At 35.2% G+C, this 24,638-nt stretch overlaps 1 protein-coding gene across 5 annotated transcripts in view; it reads right to left on the minus strand.

Moving 5' to 3' along the window:
- Nucleotides 1-1,444: 1,444 nt before the first annotated feature.
- LOC106868417 (tubulin monoglycylase TTLL3) overlaps nt 1,445-24,638 on the minus strand; it is a 99,622-nt gene continuing 76,428 nt past the window's right edge. For 2 of the 5 annotated variants that reach the window (XR_016241030.1, XR_016241029.1), the window contains exons 14-21: nt 22,315-22,459; nt 15,804-15,917; nt 13,221-13,326; nt 12,229-12,376; nt 8,667-9,259; nt 3,520-3,560; nt 3,263-3,387; nt 1,445-1,654 (exon numbers count right to left, since the gene is read on the minus strand). Coding sequence is in view for 3 of the 5 variants with exons in the window: in XM_052966487.2 (XP_052822447.2) it covers nt 8,592-9,259; nt 12,229-12,376; nt 13,221-13,326; nt 15,804-15,917; nt 22,315-22,459 (1,181 nt within the window). In the remaining 2 variants the exon portion in view is untranslated. Of the gene's footprint in view, nt 1,655-3,262; nt 3,388-3,519; nt 3,561-8,105; nt 9,260-12,228; nt 12,377-13,220; nt 13,327-15,803; nt 15,918-22,314; nt 22,460-24,638 lie in introns of those variants that run through there. The other 3 variants (XM_089348971.1, XM_014913662.3, XM_052966487.2) reach the window with 2 other exon arrangements.

Raw genomic sequence — 24,638 nt, forward strand, 5'->3', positions numbered from 1 at the left:
TGAGTTCATTGTTTCATTGTTGTTGTCTTGTGTGACTGTCGTAGTAAAATGTCATTGATAGATATATGGCGGACATGACTTTTGTTTATTCATAACGAACATTGGGTGAGTGCGTTCTTTGTATGTAATTGAATAATAAATGTAATAATTAAATTTGTATAACTCGTTGTGTTATCTCTGCGAGTCTTCTGAGGGAAATACAACACTAGCGGTTGAGGGAACCTGTGGAAGAGGAAGACCTGGGATGAGGTGGTGAAGCACAACCTTCGAACATTAGGCCTCACCGAGGCAATGACTAGGCAATGACTAGTGACCGAAACCTTTGGAAATATGCTGTGCGTGAGAAGACCCGGCAAGCCAAGTGAGACCATAACCCATGGTGTGACCAGCCCACTTATGCATACCTTTCCTTCATTGGACACTAAACTCTGCTTGCAAAGTCCTGTTGAGGCAAGTGAAATCGTAACTGAACCAAATTTGATGACTGGCACCCGTGCCAGTGGAGAGCTAACAGCACCATCCGAGCGTGATCATTGCCAGAACAGCTGTCTGGCTTCCATGCCAGTGGCATGTAAAAAGCACCATCTGAGCGTGATCGTTACCAGCATCACCTTACTGGCACTTGTGCTAGTGGCACCTGAAAAAACATTCGAGGGAGGTTGTTGCCAGTGCTACTGGACTGGCTCCTGTGCAGGTGGCACATAAAAAATACCATTTGAGCGTGGCCATTGCCAGTACCGCCTGACTGGCCCTCATACTGGTGGCACATAAAAGCATCCACTACACTCTCGGAGTGGTTGGCGTTAGGAAGAGCATCCAGCTGTAGAAACTCTGCCAGATCAGATTGGAGCCTGGTGCAGCCATCTAGTTCGCCAGCCCTCAGTCAAATCGTCCAACCCATGCTAGCATGGAAAGCAGATGTTAAACGATGATGATGATGATATATATATATATATATATATATATATATATATATATATATATATATATATATACATATATATATATATATATATACATATATATATATATATATATATATATATACATGTGGATATGTGTGTATGTATGAGTATATATATGTTTCTGTGTGTGTACATGTACGTATACATGTTTGTGTGAGTGTGTATGTATGTAGATTGTGAATGCAGGAGGTTTATGTCTCTATTGTGAGAATATGGTTGTGTGTATTTTTTATCTTTTTTCTTTTTCCATCTTTTAGAGTCTTCCCTTTTATTTAAAAGATTTTCATAGCATCTGTTGCTATTAATAGCTGATGAGAATGTATTGTAGCTCTTCGCTCCGACATTCAAAACAACAAGCACCATAACGATAACCTTTTACTGTTTGTCCTAAATTATAACATATATATATATATACATATACCGGAGTAAGCACATAGAATGGGCAACAAGGTGGAAAAAAGAGTACTCAAATACCAGAGGTAGGGTAATATGCTTTATTTAAAAGCAGCAGAAATATAACAAATACTGTTACTCTGAGTTTCACGTTCCCGTTCATCGGACAGTTTTGTTAGAAATGGGAAAGGAATAACAATGCAATCAAAAGTAATATAAAATTTAAAATTTGGAACACATAGATCTGTTTGATTGGTCGTTTCAAATAATGGTCATGGATGCGTTAAATAGAAAACCTTAAATAGAAAAATGGGCTCAAATTACATATAATTAATTATATTCGAATTAACACATTAAAATCAAATAAAATAAAATATACGCTGCATTCAAAATAAAATAAAATTACAATAGCATATACACATACTAGACTATCCACAACATATATATATATATATATATATATATATATATATATATATATCCTTTAAGTTCGTTTATGGGAAACGTTTTGAATATGTATATAAAAGCTTCTATTTTATTATGCTGGTTACAGCTCAATGATGCCAACTGGCGATACCAATTTTTTGGGGTCGCATCAAGCTGTGTCGATATAATGTAGGACAAATATAAGTAATAATGATAAGAAATGAATGCATGAACATGATCTATCCAATGTCCATGGATACTATGGACTGTACAGTAATTATTTCAGGAATATGGGCTATGATCTTAAGAAACATGTGATGCATGGAAATGCAGGTAGCAATGCATTAAAATATTTATAAGTTTCATCCAAGTATTATTATCATTATTATTACTATATATATATATATATATATATATATCATCATCATCATCATTGTCGTCGTTTAACGTCCGCTTTCCATGCTAGCATGGGTTGGACAATTTGACTGAGGACTGGTGGACCAGGAGGCGACACCAGGCTCCAATCTGATTTGGCAGAGTTTCTACAGCTGGATACCCTTCCTAACGCCAATCACTCCGAGAATGTAGTGGGTGCTTTTACGTGCCACCGGCACGAGGGCCAGTCAGGCGGGTACTGGCAACAGCCACGCTCGAAATGGTGTATTTTACGTGTCACCTGCACAGGAGCCAGTCCATCGGCACTGGCAACGACCACGCTCGGACGGTGCTCTTAGTGCTCCACTGGTACAGGTGCCATCATGATTTCACTTTCACTTTTATATATATATATATATATATATATATATACATATATATATATACACATGTGTTTGTGTGTCTGTCCCCCAGTACTGCTTGACAACCAGTGTTGGTGTTTACATCCCCATAACTTAGCAGTTCAGCAAAGAGAACCAATAGAATAAGTACAGGCTTAAAAGATAAGTACTGGGGTGAATTCATTTGACTAAAAATTCTTCAAGGCAATGCACCAGCATGGCCACAGTGTAATGCCTGAAACAAGTAAAAGATATCTGTCAAGTACTGGGCTTGATTTAATCAAGTAACCCCACCCCTATAAATTTCTGAACCCCCTACCTAAATTAGAACCATTAGCAGGTCAGAAAAACACCTAAAATACTGAGAGTTTATTTAACTAGCCCCTCTTCCCTCTAAATCTGTGGCCTATGAAAGAAACAGTTATTAATACTGGTAAAAGCATTAAAGGGTCAATATGTGTCCTGGCTAAGGTGGCAAGCTGGCAGAAACAGTAGCATGCTGGGCGAAATGCTTAGCAGTATTTCGTCTGACTTTACATTCTGAGTTCAAATTCTGCCGAGATCAACTTTGCCTTTCGTCCTTTCGGGGCCAATAAATGAAGTTCCAGTTATGTACTGGAGTCAATCTAATCGACTGGCTCCCTCCCCAAAAATTTCGGGCCCTGTGCCTTGAGTAGAAAAGAATGTGTTCTGACTCCTTACCTTCTGAGTTCAAATCCTATAAAGTCAACTTTGTCTTTCATCATTCCAGGTTCTTAAAGTATCAGTCAATTAGTGGGGTTGATATAATTGGCTATAACCCTCCTCCCAATTTTCTGGAGTTGTGCCTATGTTAAAAATCATTATGATTATTATTATTATTATTTGTCTGATTGAAAGTTGTGAGAACATTTAAAATGTTTAGGATATTAATTAGCATTAATATATAAAAAAAAAAAAATGACAAGGTTACTTCCTACCTTTTATTTTCAAGTACCTTTGGTAAATTTTCTGCTTGCTTCTACAACAGATACAGTAATAACTATACTTAATATATGTAACTTGTAAATTTCATAAAATTGCAATAATTAAAATTCCTGAGCTACAGATTGGATTTGTGTTGACACACTGAACAAGGTGTATATATATATATATATATATATATATATATATATATATATATATATATATATATATGTACACAGACACATATATTGGGTCATCCCATAAATAATGTTGGTGTTTTCAACTGCGTAAACTAATAGTCAGAGGGGGATGGGATAAACTACCTGCATCAACTTGCTATAAAAGCAGGTAGTAATTTTACTTTGTCCTTATTCTTAGTGAAAATTTTGAAGAGTGCAGTTTGATTTTAAGTGTTATTTTTTCAAAGCTATAATGGAAGTGACAAAGGAGCATATTCGGCATTTTTTGCTTTGTGAGTTCAATAAAGGCAACAATGCTACGGAAAGTGTGAGGAATATTAATGCAATATATGGGAATCGGACAATAAGCGAGGGCTAGTGTCAACAGTGCTCCCAGAAACTACAGCCTAGAAGATGAGCCACATCCTGGAAGATCTGAAGAGCTCAATGAGGACGTCCTGCAAACCTTGGTGGAACAAAATCCCATTGTTACTGTTGAGGAACTTGCAGAGAAGCTTGGATTTGATCATTCAACCATTCATCAACACCTGTGTGCCATCAGAAAAGTCAGCAAATTGAGTCAATGGGTTCCTCACAAACTGTGCTCTTCTTTGCTGTCACATCTCATGAATGAACCATTTTTAACCGAATAGGACTGGTGGCAAGAAATGAGTTCTCTATAAAAGTGTCAAGTGCCGAAGACAGTGGGTAGGGAAAGGAGAAACACCAGCACCCCAGGCTAAAGAATGTCTTCATCCATGTAAGGTGTTGTTGTCTGTTTGGTGGGATATGAAAGGTTTAGTCCACTTTGAACATTTAAATCCAAACCAAACAATAACAAAGGAGATCTACAGCAAGCAGCTTAAATCAGTGCTAGAAGGAAAACAACCATAAGAACTTTATCTTAATTTTGAAAAATAAAAAAAAGTGTAAAACAAACGCATTATTTATGGGATGACCCAATATATATGCTGAGAAAATTCAAACAAAGATTCTTCCTTCCTCTAATAGAATAAAACTCTGGAGATGATCATAATCAATCACCTCTTGTAACACTATCAATCTTTTTCTTTCCTCAACAGCTAGAATACAAGCCATAGGAGAACCTTCTATAGGACATAGATAGTTGCCAAATCTTTCTTAAATCACATCTTCATATCAGATTTAAAAAAAGATGGACATATTGGATAATGTTGTCTGAGATAAACTATTCTTGAAAAGATGGGATTGTCATGGCTGGAATGCTTTCGATCTGCCTGGCCAGAGCAGATTTTGCAATAACAAGAACTAGACCACATTTAATAAAACCAGCTCCATTGCAACGCCAATGGTCTCTTGACCAAAGTATAATTGTTGTTTTTATGCTTTTTATCTTATTGTATACATGGCGTGGCTGTGTGGTAAGAAGTTTGCTTTCTAACCACATGGTTCCAGGTTCAGCCCCACTGTGTGGCACCGTGCACAAGTGTTTTCTTCTATAGCCTTAGGCTGACCAAAGCCTTGTGAGTGGATTTGGTAGACAAAAACTGAAAGAAGACCATCATATATGTGTGTGTGTCTTTGTATCAATGTTTGTCTCCCCACCACCACTTGACAACCAGCATTGGTGTATTTACGACCCAATAATTTAGCAGTTCAGCAAAAGAAACTGATAAAATAAGTATCAGGCTTAAAAGAAAAAATAAGCACTGGTGTCAATCCATTGGACTAAAAAAACATTCTTAAAGGCAGTGCCCCAGCATGGCCATCGTCAAATGAACTCCTCCTAAAACTGAAATATTTAAGTTGGCAGTTATTTAACAACCCTTATTATCAAATCATTTATTGCAAAATCTCTTCTATCCCCATCCTATCAACATGAAAGTAAACAATGAGAAATGCTCCTCCCTGATCCACTTCCTTGCTTCTCTTAATGATTTATTCATTGTCACCTCCTACTCTGGGAATATAACAAGTGGGCTGTAGCCCACAAGTGAACCACTGAGATGTGGGCCTCAGACCTTTTCTGAAAACATCAAATTTAATAGGTGTGGCTGTGTGGTAAGAAGCTTGCATCCCAACCTCATAGTTCCAGATTCAGTTCCACTGTGTGGCACCTTGGGCAAGTACCTTCTACTATAGCCTCAGGCTGACCAAAGCCTTATGAGTGGATTTGGTAGACAGAAACTTAAAGAAGCCCATTGTATATAGATGTATATATTCATGTGTGTGTTTTCTGTACCCACACCACCACTTGACAACCTATGTTGGTATGTTTACATCCCTATAACTTAGTGGTTTAGCAAAAGAGACCAATAGATTAAGTTCCGGGGTCGATTCCTTTGACTAAAACTCTTTAAGGCAGTGCTCCAGCATGGCCACAATCAAATTACTGAAACAAGTAAAAGAGTATATATATATGGGTCATTGTGAGTTGATGACTTTTAAACAGTCTTTTGTGTCATGATTTGTTTCATTTTTACTTAATTAAGCATTGCCAGTAATGAAAGTAAGATGATATATGGGATTATTTTCATGTGGATGATAGGCAAATGTAAAAAGCATCAAAAGTGAGCCCTTATAAAATGAAGTTACTAGTCCCTGTTCAACTTTCTTCCTTTACTTATCATTCGCAAGTTTTAGTGACATGCATCAAACATCTTCATTCTCCCATGATATTTTGCAATGAAGACATAACTGATTTACTTAATAGTACCAAAACACAGTCACTATGCAATTAAATGTACAACACATTCATCATCATCATCGTTTAACATCCGTTTTCCATGCTAGCATGGGTTGAACGATTTGACTGAAGACTGGTGAAACCAGATGGCTGCACCAAGCTCCAATCTGATTTGGCAGAGTTTCTACAGCTAGATGCCCTTCCTAACGCCAACCACTCAGAGAGTGTAGTGGGTGCTTTTACGTACCACCGGCACGAAGGCCAGTCAGGCGGTACTGGCAACGGCCACGCTCAAAATGGTGTATTTTATATGCCACCCGCACAAGAGCCAGTCCAGGGGCACTGGCAACGATCTTGCTCGAAAATCCTTACACATGTCACGGGCACAAGTGCCAAAAAGGCGACGCTGGGCACAGGTGCCATCCCGATTTCGCTTTCGCTTGCCCCAATAAGTCTTCGCAAGGTGAGTTTCATGTCCAATGAAGGAGACGACGTTGGCATGGGTGCCAGTCGAAGGAATCAGCTACTTTGAACTGTTTATATTTATGTCACACCTACTCAATTTAACTGAATTGTTTGTTGGTAGAATGATTAGAGTGTCAGAAAAAAAGTGGCTCATAATATTTATTCCAGCTCTTTACATTCTCAGTTCAAATCTTGCTGAGGTCAACCTTGCTTTTCATCCTTTTAGGGGTCAACAAAAGGAAGTACTAGTCAAATACAAGGGTTGATGCTACTGACAAACATCTTTCCCCAAATTGCTGGCTGTGTACCTAAATTAACACCAATTAGTTGTAATTCTTCTCTCAGTCAGTACACAAAACATTCTTATTCCTCCAAACTTCATCCACCACTCACTGAAACTATTTATTTACCCATGTTACCTCTCTAACTACTAATATTTTATAATTCACTGTCAATTGCAATCACTAACTTTTTTCCCCTTTTGCTTAGTTAGGGGAAGAAAGGCAGCATCCATGTCTCTTTTCAGAACCACTGAAATTGTTGTGGGGTGGGGGTGGCAGTCACCCTGAGATGAGAGAACAGACCCAAATACATACAAACTATGCAACAGAACATATTCCACTGAAGACAACCAAGGGTCAAGTGATTGCATTTAACCAGGAAAGAGATTAAGTCTTTTGCCTATGAACAAGTATAGTCCTGCCGATGGACTTATGCACAGTTTCTGCCTCCCAAATTTCATTCAAGGGTTATCACAGAAGACACTTGCTCAAGGTACAGTGCAATGAGATTAAATCTCAAAACACATAACTGCAAAGTGAACTTCTAAACCACACAGCCATACCTGTACTCAAATGCCGTTAATCCACTCCTTTGGTCCAGGATATGGATAGAGCTTCTCCTTTACAGACTAACACATTAAAAAAAACCTATATTCTAATTTCTACCTAATGTGATTGTATTTCTTCTAAACTTTCAGAATTCAGAATTCCTCATTTGTGATATAAAGAACAAACAAAATATATAAATAAACATTTGTGGAAATTAAAAAAGTAGGAAAGATTTATTAGTATGTTTTTGCTGTTGATACAAATGTAAAATACCAATTTGCTAATGAAAATTAATTAAAACTTAAAATAAATTATTCATTCTTACAAAAATATCAAATATTAGAATTTCCTCTTGCATACCAACATTAAAATTGTATGCCCCACGATTTTTTTTTGCATTGGAAAAAACTAATAATATGTTAAAATGAATAATTTTTAAAATATGTAATCAAGAAAATTACTTATATTGCAAAATCATTTATTAGAAATCATGAAATAAAACTTCTTGCTGACAGAAAATATAATCCTTCAAGAATTTTTAAAGCATAAATTTCATTCTTTCACATAACGAAAACAAAAAAAGCAAAAGCATTATCAAAATATGGAAGTACAATGAGTATGGTAAGTATTTATTTGCTCAAAAATGCTCAAGTTTAGTCTGAAGAATGCTTTTAACAGCATAAAACCGAATTTGTTGTAGAAAGTTTTGATTAACTGATCAATTGTCAAAAGATGGTCTTTTTTTTTTACATTACTTAAAATAGTTCAATTTTTTCATTATTTTCCAATGTTTCAAGTACATTATTTCTTAGTTCAGAAATTTATCAATTGTTGAAGCAACTTTTTAATAAGAAATTACTTCAACCAGAAATAATTTCCTTGGTTTAATGAAATTAGCTCCAGAAATAAGTCAAATCACCAGTTTTTTGTGAACTATACTCTGTATTTTACTTCAATGCAGAAATTCTAGAGATCATTGGAAATATTATGTGAGCAATGTTAGGAACTAAAGTTTTACGTACATGAGCCTTGAAAGCTTCTTTGGAACTCCTATATTCAGTAAGAGACAGTTTATGATTCTGTTGTTTAAAAGATTTGATTTCTGGACTCCTTCTGCTTCTTTGAGTAAGAAGTATATTTTTACTATTTCGTGTTTTAAACTGTCTCTCTCCAATACTCGTACTTACAAGTAGTGACTGATCTCCATTCTCTTCCTTTGGTCTAATAGTTCGAAATTTTCCAAAACAAGCTTTGGGTTTACATATTTTGCTTCTATTAATATTAATTACAGTATTCATATCATTCAAAAAATGGCAATTTGAATTGACAGTTTTTGAGTTTTTTCTATATTTTAATGAGCCTGAGATTCGATCCGTATCTTTTGGCATTGACTCATTTCCTTTTTTATGTTTGCTATTTACGGATGAACTCCTTAATGGACTTCTTACTGGACTTTTCAAAATTTGTTTCCCAACTGAAGTTGGAGTCTTCATTCTTTGGCCTTCAATAGACATGTTTAAGCAAAGGTACAGAGGACAACTGATTACACTCTGTTTGTAACCCAGCTCAAAACTTCCTGTATCACAACACTTGTTATATTTTCGATCAAGAACAACTGAAATGATTAAAAGATATATATATATATATATAATTAATCAAGATTGTCTCCAAATAACAAGTGTTTTATAGATCTTTTAATTATAAAAATGAAGTCAGCTCTTTTAATTTTAATGATTGTGAAAAGTGAAATTCTACCAATTATTCATTCTGATGATTACTTTAGTATCACTTACATAAATTAAATCTGTACAATGTTATATTTTAAAGCTTTAAGTGCTCCACCTCTTAATCTTACAGCAATTGTGCCTGGAAAGATTTTGTTTCCTGTATTCAGAGTTAAGACAACAGAAGGTCACAGTAAAAGGAAACATACTGTTGTAAAAAGCCACCTAACCTATGTCTGTGAAAAACAAAAAAATATAGTACTAATGATTATAAAAGATAATTCAACCCCATGTAAGTTAGTTTTGATTTGGCTTTACAACAATATAAAGGGGCTCTACATAGTTGGTTAACTTGCTAGAAATAGATAAACCTCACTCAAATATAGAAGGTTGGTGCATTAGCTAATGAAATCCTAGAAACACAGTAATTGAATAAAAGATGGAATGGTCATAGCTGAAATGTCTTTCCCCATCACTTTGCTTGATCAAGCTAACAATGAGTGAAATTCCTTAATGATCTTCGGTTTTGTATATGATAGTTCAACTTTACTTTTAAAGAACATTTTTTTTCTCTTATCTTCAAGTTTTTATTTTTTTACTAAATAAAGAGAACAAGATAGATTTCATATTCCAAGACATCTTTCAGTTCAGAATGTAAAGAAAATAAATATCAGGTTGATAAATTTGAAAGAGGTTGCAGTGTTGCAGGATACAATGGAGTAATGAAGTTTAACAATGAAGTGGTTCTCAGAATTAAGGACATAATGTATCAATTGGGGCAGGATTTCAGGGAAAAGGGGCAAGTTTCAGAAGAAGCAATATCAAAGTTACAACAAATAGTTTTGACAAAGAGTAATGAAGATTTGTAAAATAAAACCTATTGTAGGATGAGAACAAACACAGGGCAATAGTCATAATCTGCAAGTCATTAATCAGCCAAATGAATTTCTCTTTAAAATGGTCTCAGTTACCAGTATTTGATAGCAGACAGCCATTTCAACTCTTCTATTATGGGTGCATTTAAGCTTTGCATTATGTCAACAAATCTCAGAGTTTAAGTGCAGTTTCAATGCCAGGAAATTTTAGAAAATACTAAGAATATGGAGCCTCTAAGAGTGATCATTGGAGAGCGAGTACTAGCATGTGCAGAGGATGGAATTCTTTATATCGAAGGGAAGTAATGCAGCTTTTTCACCTTGAAATATAAAAAACTTTCACATTCTACTTTTAATTATTACGATATGTTAGATTTAAAATATCAACAGCAGCGAACCTTTTCCATTAATAACAGACTTTTGTCAGTTAATATTAGCAACAGATAGAATATAAGGCTTGGAAATATTAGATACTCGATAGCTATTGATAAAGAGGAAGAAAACAGACGAGAATGATGTCACGGTTTGGGTGCACTTTCAGATATAGCATGATTTTTGATAAAACAACACATGCACCTAATTAATTAGTTAAAAACCTAAATCACAAAAAGAAAACTTGATAAAGTAATTCACATGCTAAAGTGCAAGAGTTTTTTTTTTGTTTTTTAATGTGTCTATAAATTTCTGTGGCAGTTTAGGAAAGTTAACTATTCACAGAGTCAATAGATTTGACTTCTCTGGAATCATCAGGAGGAATGAAATTCAAAATGGTACACAAGATATATTCACTAATTATTATTTACTTCACCTAGGAAATATTGAAAATGATAGTTACAAACAAGGCCATAATGAATTAGTTGTTTTTTTTTTCCTTCAAAAACATGAAAGGTACTAAATTATTGATGTATTGTTTTGGACTAACAGAAGGGATACTGTCAAATATTTCACTAATATTTTTTGTAGAGGCCTGGTATTTCTCAGCTTGAGAATCACTGGTTTAGACTGATTGGAAGTAATAGTATTGTTAGAGTTTAAGGGTGTTATAAATGTGTATGGCTGTTTTGACAAAGTGTTTTTACATACACTGGCAAGAAAAGAGCAAGTCAGAATAACAAACTATATCTAGAAGGTCTTTCATTCCTAGTATTATTGTTTCATCTGTGGATAACTTGTAATGATGCGAAGAATGCTTTTTGTGGTCATTATAGTTTGTTATGGAGAGATTGAGGCAGGTTACAGGGATAAATATAATCCATGGTGAATCTTAGATATTATTTATGAACTTGTGTTCTTTTTTTACAGTTCAACCAAATGTAGAACTCATGAGGGTTCTAAGTATGTTTGAATATTATTTTGTTTCTTAACTGTCTATATGGTGTCATGTTGAAGAGGTGTGGTGAATAATTGCTTGTATTTTTATCTTCCATGTATGCAGTACATTGACAATGTTGAGCATAATGGTTGATTTACTGAGTATATATTTTTATGTTATTTGTAAAAAACAAAGATCTGATGGGTTTGGAAAGAGCTAATTTGGGTCTCTCTCTTTAGAGCCTAGATTCCCGGGTGGATGATGTCAGGCTGGAGTAAAAATGCATTTGTTTTTCTATGAAATGGCATGAGAATGTGATTGTGATGTTATTATCTGGTGGTAAGTGTATGTTTTTTGAAGGGGTAGACAGGTTGTATGGGTACAAACTAAATAGCTTGGGCAAACACAGCCTAGCATCAAGCACAGTTCTTGCTAATTTAAAAATCAAGAATTTCTAATTGAGACTGAATGTGACAAAGAAGATTTCAATGTACATCCCAACAAGATGCAGAATAAGATAATTGATATCTCTTTTAATAGCCATCTAAGCATATCCTTAATTTATTATTTTCTTTTTAATATGTTCAACTACTTGATATTACGTTCATTCCTACATTATATTAATACAATTATTGTAAATTGAGTAATCTACAGACAATAGACAAATTCTTACCTTTAAGAGTATCTTCTAATACTTTACAACATAACACTGACGTTACTTTTGTACTATGTTGCATACTAGGATTCGAATTAATTTCTATTAACCATGGAATGTAATCATCACTCAACATGAAATCAGCACCATAAAGTTCAAAAGAGCCCTACAAAAGGGATAATGATAATAATAATTTAAAATTTTCATTGGTATCAGGAATTGTTTCAAATAAATTCATTTAGTATTCATCAATATTCAATATTAGAAAAAGGCAGCAAGCTGGTAGAATTATCACTGCGCTGGGCAAAATGCTTAGTGGTATTTTGCCTGTCTTTTATGTTCTGAGTTCAAATTCTACTAAGGCCGACTTTGCCTTCCATCCTTTCGGGGTCAATAAAATAAATACCAGCTGAACAGTGGGATCAATGTAATTGACATACCCTCACCTCTACCTTGTGCAAAAATTTGAAACCAATATATAATATGAGAAAACCGTCTGAAATATTGTTTTGATGTCTACAGAAATTGAGTTTTAGTTTAATGCTAGCTGAAAAAAAAAAATGTTTTGGCTCAGCTGAGGAATTTTCAAAAGAAGAAATCAGTGAAACAGTCAGACATTCAACCAACTAAAAAGTCATTCAATTTCAACTTGCATAATTTTTATCACACACAAAAAAAAAAAAAAAAAAATTTTAGAAGCACCAAAGATTAGCTCAATGATCTAAAGAGAGAACTGTAATAATATTCTGATAATTAAACTTACATTTCCTAATATAGTGGCACGTAAAAAGCACCCACTACACTCTTGGAGTGGTTGGCATTAGGAAAGGCATTCAGCTGGAGAAACCTTGCCAGATTAGATTGGAGCCTGGTGCAGCCACTGGCTTTCCAGACCTCAGTTAAACCGTCCAGCCCATGCCAGCATGGAAATAAGGCTATATAAACTAAACACATTCACAAATACATACAAATAACTGAATTAGAAGTACAAAAGTAAAAGTTTGGCATACCTTTCTGGTTTCAACAAGTTCCTGAGATACAATTACTGAGCAGATTATTGCTTTCTTTATTTTTGGATAAATTGACTCTTCCCACAAGTCAGTGCTGGACTGCATTCTAAAACAGATTAGGATGAATAAATCTGGAAGGCAACTTCCTCAGTGTAGCAACCTAGTTTATAATTAATGAACTTTTTAACTGTCTAAAAGGTTATTTTTCTCTCTAGACAATTTCCCATTTGTATTATTTTTTTTATATTAGGATTTTAAGAATTCTATTTTAAAATTGATTTTAAATTATACGTAGTTGACAATAAAGATGAAAGACAAGATTAACTCTGATGGGATTTGAACAGAAAAGATAAAGAGAATTGCTCAAATTGCAAGGCACTCTACCAATTATACTTTTAACTGCCATTTTTATTTCCCAATATCAAAATCTTATATTGAAGTTTGTAGAATTGTATTCTAACACTTGTTTTCTTGCACTTATCAAATCACCTACCTTTATTAAAATCCACTGTAACAGTCCCACATATCATATGGATCCCCAACAACATACAAGGATTTATATTTTTAATGCCATTGAAAAATACTGTGTTAATTATTAAAACATTCAAAGAGAAAAATAACAGCCTCTACCTTGGTATGCTTTATTTCCATTTTTAATTTAATTGTGCATTTTATTTTATACTTATTCTTTTATTGTTATACTTGGGGATGGTAATCTTTAGACAATTAAATACACGCACTATTTATTTGATCTTCACTTCAGTTTTGTTAATATTATTATTTTACTTTATTTGTCTATCAAAGTTGTCCATCACTCATTCGTCTCTCATTGGCAAAAGATGTTTCAACACACATTTTCACATCGAGAATCTTGCAAAACAAATACATAAACATATTCTTTTATTCATTTATGTAAACATAAGAAAATATATGCATTCAGAAATGTGAATTAAGGTGTCACATTTGAAGTCATCATTTTCATCTTTAAATAGTATTGACATATTGACATTTAAAATATTTATTTCTAGTAAAGCAGTGAACCAGGTTAATAAATAGTGTGTAAATTTTCAGTCTAACAGAAAAGAAACCTTTTTTGCTTCTCCCAGATTACCAATCTCCAGAGAGTTTCCTCAGTAGCTTCCTACTGATTTGATTAATATCGACGACACAGGCTCTATTCAGGTCATCCTTAAAATAGCATTGAGTGTTCCTATTTGCCAAAACCAGTTCACCATACCTACAAAAGACCCCCTTCAGTCATGAATGACCATGGGATTGCATGTAGAAAGTTCCCCTCTGAGGCACAAGTCTGGACAAGATTGTTTGTGGAAGACCAACAGTTGCCCATGCATACTAGCTCCATTCTCCATGCTACCGATGTTATTCAAGGGAAAGGCAAAGGTCAATACAGCTTGGCACCAGTTATGTTGCAACTCATTTCTACAGCTGAGTGAACTGGAGCAATGTGAAATAAAGTGTCTTGCTCAAGAGCACAATACACAGCCTGGTCCAGGAATCAAACTCACTACCTCATAATTGTGAGGCCAATGCTCTAACCACTGAGCCCTGCACCTTCACATACCTATAGGTGTTGTACATTACACAACTCTCCACAGATGAGCATTGGAAGTAGTAGTTATGATACTGAAGCAAACATTTAAAGCTATGTTCAGTGAAACAAATGTGATATTGATGGTATAGTTTTTCTCCACAGTCAATATGAATACAACAAACAATTTTGTAAAACGTTTTTGTATCTAGTTTGCAAGATTATGTGAATTCATGAATTGAAAACAATTTTGGTGTGTCTAGGAAGAGTCATTATACCAATATTAATAACACATGCACTGGTTCAATTCTAACTAGCTAATAACAAAGGAGTGGAATTGAACCAGTGCATGTATTATTAATATTGGCCTAACGACTCTTTTAAGACACAACAAAATCTCCAAAGGCATTTACTATTCAAAGCACCATTCAAGTATTCATTCAGAGCTTTTAATATTGTATTTTGCAAATATATAGATAACATGATCAATGCCAGGGCCACCTGACTGGTTTCCATGCCAGTGGCACGTAAAAAGCACCCACTACACCACTCTTGAAGTGGTTGGTGTTAGGAAAGGCATTCAGACGTAGAAACATTGCCAGAGCAGATTGGAGCCTGGTGCAGCCACTAGCTTTCCAGACCTCAGTCAAACCGTCCAACCCATGCCAGCATGGAAAACGGACGTTAAACGATGATGATTCAGATTACTCAGTCAGTCAAATGTAATGCCTATTTATTCACATTGTATTGAATTAATCATACATTATCCCATAGCTTCAAGATTTCTATGATTCTTTAGTTTTAAAATTACATCATAGGGTAGGTGTGAGAGACAAGATATGCCCAGTTTCAACATAAATCAGATAGAATATTTAGGCCAGATAAGGCTGGTTTAAATGCTTAAGAATTAATCAAGAAAGAAAATTATTTACATCAAGTAAAATGAAACATATTTCAAATATGACATAAAATACAAACATTATTAAACCAATCAAAGATATTTAAAAAAAAACTTTTTATATGGAAATAATTACCTGAGATAATTTTTAAATTGATGATGAGTCCACATGTTATTTTCAGGTAGTTCTTTAGCTCGAGGACCATTTTTATAATTTCTTTGTATTACATTGTTACACAGATGAATTGACCTAAACACATGTCATCAAAAATAACATGTTAAAACAACAGAAGTAATTTTTTAAAGTAATCACTGGAAACCTGAAAATGATTATCATTCAAACTAACTTTGAGAAAGTCCTTTACATATATATCTGCATTCCTCACCCCCACACTCTTTGCATTCATGTAAAGTCTCTACTCCCTACTCATGCACCTTTGGCAATACCCTACCATTTATTACCCTGTACCTTGAGGGTGAGCCCTGACACTTTGCCACCATCCATCTCTCCCTTGCTCTACTCTACTGTCCCATTTATATTCTGATCCCTGTTCCTTGTGAATATGCCCTGTCACTTTACAACCATCTCTTTCCTGCTCTCTCTTGCACTTTCATTCTCTTCCATTCTCTCTCTTTCTTTTGCTCTCTCCCTCTGACTGGTTAACCATGTATCTCCTCTACAGCAACGCACCTGTTTCTGTTCAGTCATTTCAAATTATATCTTCAGCAAGTTAGCTTGAGATTCCTTAACGATAATGTAGCCTTCATATAATTAGGGTATCTCCAGCCTGATGAGTAGCTAGCTATGAGTACCCCTCATAGAGTAATTATTACATCAGAGGATTTGCTATCTAGGAAAAATATGTAACCTAAATTTTACCTGCTCCACTCTCTCAATTTGGATCTTTATTAGCATCAAGTTGCTAACCATGAGCTATAAAAAAATTATTTCAGCTTATTTCAGCTCGAAAACCTCTCTCTGATCATTCTGATAAAAAAAACAACTCTTGAATTTGTTGGTGAGCTCCAGGCTATGATTGACAATGATCCCTCCAAGTCAATCAGGTTCATCACCAGGGGCATGGGAATGTCTGAGTTTCTTATCAGGCAGGTAATGCATGAAAACATTTGGTATTCCTCATACAAGTTGAGAAAGGGCCAATTTTTATCCCCAGCCATCAAGGACAAGAGGAAAGGCAGTACTACGAAACTTTTGAACAAACTCAAGCATCCCCTCCAGCCGAACATGCTTTGGTTTTTCTCAGACAAGAAAAATTTTTGCCAGGATCAGATGGTGAACACACAGAACAACCATTGACTAATTGTGTCCCCAAAACATGTACCGAGAGTGATAAAAATGAAACATTCAGTCAACATCATGGTGTTTGGAGTGATCACTAGTGATGGCGACACTATGCCTCCATTCATCTTCTCACACAACTTCATTCTCAACACAGAGGCCTACACCAAGTGCCTTGAGGAGGTAGTGCTGCCTTAGGTCAACAGGTGGCTGCTGGAAGACCCATCTGGCAATAGGACTCTGCATCATGCCACACAAGCAAGAGAACCCAGGCATGGCTGTCAGGCAATTTTTGCAACCACATCACCCCTAACATCTAGCCACCTAACTCCCCAGATTGCACTCTGCTTATTATGTGTGGGGCGCAGTTGAGCAAGAGACCAACAAAATTCCTTGTAACACCAAAGATGAACTGAAGGCAAGGATTATGGCAGCATTCATCAACTTAAACAAGGAGACTGTCTAGAAGAATTGCAGAAGATTCCAAAGTTGTCTGGAAGCTGTGGTTGAAGTCAATGGCAATTTTATTGAATAGATTTACTCTTTAGTATTTCAAGATATTTTTATGTAATTTTGGTAAATAAATGTTAAAATGAGATGTCAGTGTTGTTTTCATTTTTGTGTAATTTAAACGACAATTTATTCACTACACCCTGTATATATATATATATATATATATATATATGTGATGGGCTTCTATCAGTTTCTGTCTACCAAATCCACTCACAAGACTTTGGTTGGCCTAAGGTTATAGTAGAAGACACTTGCCCAAGTTGCTCTGCAGTGGGACTGAACCCAGAACCATGTAGTTGAGAAGTAAGCTTCTTACCACACAGCCATGCCTCAATCCTTCAGGGGTAGTCTGAAGCATCCAAGCAACCAGGGGATGTTTAAATCTGGAGGCACTCCTGAGGATCACCTGTACGGGTACCGTCTTGGGTAGAGGGCATCCAGAGGCAGGTAATTTATTGTTTAAACCATAGTTTATAATTATATTTATGTGGAGAATGGAGCAACAAATACAAGAAGGAGCAATTCTGTTGGGCTAGTTAGCCATTGATTTATTGTGTGGAGGTTATTTAATGAGTCATTGTGGAGGTTGAGGTTATGTAGTGAGTCATTGTGAATGTTATGTAATAGTCATTTACGTACGTTTCAATCTAGCCAATGGTTTGGCAGATCTCATCAGAATGTTGAGGAGTATGTTAAGAGTTCGTTGTGCGAGGGATATAGGAGAAGTGATTGGTGGGTATATTAATGTATATAGTGGTGTAGTAATATCGATAGGTAAAGAAAGCCTTACGTTTTAGTTGGAGTTGTGTTAGTCTTCCTGTAAGGGGATGTAGGATGGGTGCTATTTAAGTTCATTATTCCAGATTTAATCAAATGCATCTCCACGTGATTTTATGATTGAGGGATCCATCGTATATTTATAGCACCGGCGGTGTTAGTACAGGGAAGCAACCTTAAATTTAGGTGAAAAGGGGGCTAACTCTGGTCTTATTCGTATCTACTTACAATTAATAATACTTAGAGGGAAAGTTCTTTTATGCTTATTTAGTTTAGCTTAGGAGGTGTAGTGTATTATATATTTAATTATACTTGGAGAATGAGTATTTAGTAGCGTGAAGACAGATTAGACTAGATTCATATCTCCTGTTTAATAGGTCATTCTTAGCCATTAGGATCTCAAGGCACTCGGTTAAACAGAGCTGACAGCGTCTGTTAGTTGGGTTATAGGAATTAGCTACTTTTAGTATGTGCCACTTTAGTTTATATTCTATCTTATTGTTGTTTAGTTCCCAGATATACCTACTCAGCCCTGTTGAATTTGCCTTATTTCTGTTTTTAAAACTGGATAGGTGCTCATTATATCTAAGACGTATTTGGTTTTTCGTGGCCCCAATGTAAGATTTAGTGTGGCTGTTTGTTTGTACGTCACATTGGTAAACTATATTATCTGTCTTGCATCTATTGTAGAAATTACATTTATTCCTGTCTCTACAGCCACATAGGTTGTAAGGGATGTCTATGTCTGTGTGTTGTTGTGTGGCCCTATTGTTTTTTTGGTGTGCGTCCCTCCTAGTAAGGGGTGTTGGATTAGGGTTGGAGTTAGTTCTATTATTTGGGGGGGTTGTTGATTTGGTTGTTCGTGGCGTTTCTAGCTGTATAGAATGCGTCTAATTTCTTATTATTAATAGATGCTATTATGGTAGCTAAGTTACCTGTCAGGCTGTAGCCTGTTCTTATTTTGTTCTTAAATATTTCTGCGTATTTATTGTTCACATTGAGGTGTTTATCAATTATGTTCATTAGCGAGCGGACTATGTTAGATTTGTTTAGACGCATTCTATACAGCTAGAAACGCCACGAACAACCAAATCAACAACCCCCCAAATAATAGAACTAACTCCAACCCTAATCCAACACCCCTTACTAGGAGGGACGCACACCAAAAAAAACAATAGGACCACACAACAACACACAGACATAGACACCCCTTACAACCTATGTGGCTGTAGAGACAGGAATAAATGTAATTTCTCCAATAGATGCAAGACAGATAATATAGTTTACCAATGTGACGTACAAACAAACAGCCACACTAAATCTTACATTGGGGCCACGAAAAACCAAATACGTCTTAGATATAATGAGCACCTATCCAGTTTTAAAAACAGAAATAAGGCAAATTCAACAGGGCTGAGTAGGTATATCTGGGAACTAAACAACAATAAGATAGAATATAAACTAAAGTGGCACATACTAAAAGTAGCTAATTCCTATAACCCAACTAACAGACGCTGTCAGCTCTGTTTAACCGAGTGCCTTGAGATCCTAATGGCTAAGAATGACCTATTAAACAGGAGATATGAATCTAGTCTAATCTGTCTTCACGCTACTAAATACTCATTCTCCAAGTATAATTAAATATATAATACACTACACCTCCTAAGCTAAACTAAATAAGCATAAAAGAACTTTCCCTCTAAGTATTATTAATTGTAAGTAGATACGAATAAGACCAGAGTTAGCCCCCTTTTCACCTAAATTTAAGGTTGCTTCCCTGTACTAACACCTCCGGTGCTATAAATATACGACGGATCCCTCAATCATAAAATCACGTGGAGATGCATTTGATTAAAACCGGAATAATGAACTTAAATAGCACCCATCCTACATCCCCTTACAGGAAGACCAACACAACTTCAACTAAAACGTAAGGCTTTCTTTACCTATCGATATTACTACACCACCATATACATTAATATACCCTCCAATCACTTCTCCTATATCCCTCGCACAACGAACTCTTAACATACTCCTCAACATTCTGATGAGATCTGCCAAACCATTGGCTAGATTGAAACGTACGTAAATGACTATTACATAACATTCACAATGACTCACTACATAACCTCAACCTCCACAACAACTCATTACATAACCTCCACACAATAAAACAATGGCTAACTAGCCCAACAGAATTGCTCCTTCTTGTATTTGTTGCTCCATTCTCCACATAAATATATATATATATATATATATATATATATATATAATCAAGTATATCATCATCATTTCCTACCCATCTTTCTCTACTAGCATTCGTTGGACAGGTCTAATTGTGAAGACAGCATTTTTACTTCAGAAGCTTTTCTTATTGCCAACCCTTCTCATAACACACCACAATACAATACACTTTTTCTAAAACTAAGATACACACTCATAAAATATCGCAAAGTAAGACAGAAATGAAAAGTTTGTGATATGTAAAGTAATAAATATATCAGGCTGAAAATAACCCCAGAATAAGAAAGTTCAGTAAAGCATTTTTATTCAAGTAACTTTCAATATATCAGTAAATAAATATTAAATAAGGTCAGACAAAACTTCTAACTAGACAGAAAATTCCATAAGTCATTTTATATTTATATATTGATGAAGACATTGAAAATTTAAGAGTTAATGCAATGAAAAACAAAACAGGTATGATTTGCTGAAGGCCAGAGAAATGAGAAAATGGTTGTTTATAGAAACATAACCAAGTATCTTCTCTACAGCAACAGACCCATTACTGGCCTCAATCTTGATCACTTTCTCTCTCTTTCTCTCTCTCTCTCTCTCTCTCTCTCTCTCTCTCTCTCTTCCTCCCTCTCTCTGACCAGGTAACCACATATTTCTTCTACAAGACACCTGTTTCTGTCTCTGTCATATTCTAAACCTTTCATCATCTGGCCTGAAATCACCCCCCCCCCCCCCAATGTCACACACCCTCTCAAAGGATCTTTGTCTTGCAAGTTACTTGGTGACCCTGCCAGTGTTTGTGCCATGTAAAATGCATGCAGCCCACACTGTAAAGTGGGTGACAATTGGAAGGGCATCCAACTGTAAAAAACCATGCCAAAACTGACCTTGCTTGTGTTGGTGCCATATAAAAAGCACTCAGTCAACTCCATAGAGCAGGTGGTGTCAGGAAGGGAATCCAATAATAAACACCATGCCAAAACAGACAGCAAAGTATGATGCAGTCATCTTCCTAACAGCTCCGGTCAAACTATCAACCCATGCCAGCATGGAAAGTGGACATTAAATGATTATGATGAACAAATGGTCTAAACAGGTGGTTCTCAACCTGGGTCCATATGGCCCTTGGAAGTCCATATATGATTTTGTTGTTTACATTTATGTGCCATAAAATTGGTTATACTTCTGCAATACACAAAACCTTTCATACAATTCCTAATGATATTTAATTATAAAAATATGATAGAACTTCTTTTAAACATCAATTTGCTATGGTGTCCAGTTAAGTAAAATGGGAATCAAATATAGCAATGTAACATTGTTGATGCTAATGAAGGAGTAAGAACTCCGGAAATATGCATAATCTCTTTTTCCATTTTCGACCACATTGTTGTTTACATTAGACATATTCAGATAAGAAACATCATAACAAATCAGTGTTGGCTATAACTTCTATTGAAAATCTGTAGAGATAACCGTTAAAAAAAATGATGTAAAAGCACTGATAACACAGTAGGACACAATATTGACTTATAAAGCATTTAATATACTTTGTAGTATATTATGATTGCATAACAAAATATGGTGTCTCTAAAAGCCATTAACAAGAATGAGATGGTTGGATAATTTCCATATTCCCAGTTGGTCACATTTGGGAACCCAACCAGAAAGCATAATGACAACTGCTTCTGATAGGACCCAATAGAAGAGGTGCCTGAGGAGTCTCCCCTCACAATCCTTCTAGGCATAGTGGGCAGAGAAGATGGATGGATGAATAGAACAGAAAAGAATTGAGAACATAAAACTATAAGAAACTCACGCATTAAAATCATTAAGAGTAAATTGTTGTGAACAAAACCGCAGATAACAGTCTTTGTAAAACCACACAGTAAGTGGATTCCAATCTGTGACTAAAAACCACTGCCTAATGTCAAACTTGCAATTATAAATCAGTAAAGGCCGTTCTGGAAATAAAATATTTAATATTATCTTTGGTTATTACAGACAAATTTATGTTAGAAACAAAGTTAATTTATAAATAAATAAATGAGTATGTGTGCTGAAGACAGTTAACAATTAATTATTTGCCAATTTCCTTAACCCTTCAGCATTCAGATTACTATGTCAAAGGTAATGCTTATTTATTCAAATTGATTTGAATTAATCAATGCTTCATATTGAAGCTTCAAGATCTAAATGATGTGACTGAATATTTTTAGAATGACATTGTAGGGTAGGTGTGAGTGACTAATATGGCCGGTTTGTACATAAAACATGTAGAACCTATGGACCAGATAGGGTCAGTTTAAATGTTCAAGGGTTAATTAATTATTTGCCAATTTCCTTTACAAGGCTCTTCTGGAGTGTAGACTGCAGCAATAATTTGTGTTGATGTATATTTATTATGTTTGTCTTGTCTGGTATCCAATACACTCTTCAAAGCAGCTGGCATTAGGAAGGGCATCCAGCCATAGAAATCCATGTCAAAGCAGACATTGGAGCTTAGCACAGTTCTCCAGCTCATCAGATTGTCAAACCATCAAACCAATGCCAGCATGGAAGATAGGCATTAAATGATGATGATGATGCTTTCATACATTTGTTCTCGTAACGTCATACAAATTGTCCTTATTTCTAGAGAATTAGCCGATCGTTGTTCTTTTCTTTTAGAAAACAGCAGGTATTTTAATTTACCCTGCAAATAGTTTGCAACAAAACCTCAGGTACTGTATATGAATGGGAATTTATAATAAAGATACAAAAGCAAAAGGCTGCAATAAATTTCACTGCTGCAACAATTTTAGAGGAAGATATCCTATAGAAAGATATGCTGATGTTATTTTTATTTTTCAAAAATCTGAATAATACTCTCATGTCTATGGCTGGCACCAGTGGTATTTCTACAAGAGCAAGACTTCTTTTAGATAGAATTGCATACTCTTTTAGTGTTATGAATGCTTCAATAGAAATCAGATAGCTGATAAAGTTAACATCTTCCACATGCATGATGCAACACACAGTTTTTATTACATTTTTAACATACTGGGGGCCTCCACCTTTTGCATTTGTCGAGTATCAGGTACTTAACTCCTCTTCCTAATTATTACCACTAGCAAATCTACCCATCTATGATGGAGGCATAAAATGAAGGAGGGAAGTCATAACAGCAGAATGTATATATTGAGAAATGTGGAGATAGACTTGATAGATTACTGGGTGATGTCTTAGAGAAATCATATTGTTGTTGGTGATACAGCATTCTATTGCAGCTATATGACGTGTTTGCGACTAAGTGACATGTGATGACAATTCACTCCTGAACTGAAATAGGTTCCCAGCCTCTGTATCATGAATGCTTATGTGGACCACTCCTAACAAAAGCCAGAGCTTCCTTCGACCACTACATAAAAAGTATTAAGAAAAAAACATTATTTAAATATACTTTTATTTTAGTTGCTTACACTATTTAACACTTGTTTATATTCTTATACATTCAAAGTTCACAAATTTCCTAATTTAAATTATGAATCATATTCCTTTCAATAATATTAATATGATTACAAAACTTTGTAGATGATATTTTCTATTTGGTCGACACTAATTTTCAAATTACTGGAGTCCGTTGCTCTACTCATAGCAACGTATAACTGGCATTGTGTAAACATTGGAGAGGGTAAAAATATACCTACACAATCTGAAATTTGGCCCTGTGCCTTGTTTGTTGTGAATGTGCAAGTGGAATCCATAAGGTTGCAAAAAATCAAACTAAGACTTACCTCTCACTGTTCTATGCATATAATGTCTGGTACTATGGGTTATTTTGATTGACAAAACAAAGATGTAAACAACAGCCACTTCAATTAGCTGTTTCGAATCCTGCTCACACTTCATAATCGCTAAATAATCACACACACTATATACTGACACACACTTTTTCCATTTTATTTTTGCTATTAACTATCCTCACAACCCCCTTCATATCTACGATAGGGCCATGAACTATACAATGAAAATTCACAGTTACTCGTGGTCAATGAATTTTTAATAAAAATGCGATGGTGATTTATCTATTCAAAACTCACTATCCACAAAATAATCACACTTTCTGATTTTTTAATGCTAAAAACCTTCCCGACAACTGTC

This window comes from Octopus bimaculoides, chromosome 3, assembly GCF_046866305.1.
Source record: "Octopus bimaculoides isolate indiv1 chromosome 3, ASM4686630v1, whole genome shotgun sequence".
NCBI classification, from domain to species: domain Eukaryota; kingdom Metazoa; phylum Mollusca; class Cephalopoda; order Octopoda; family Octopodidae; genus Octopus; species Octopus bimaculoides.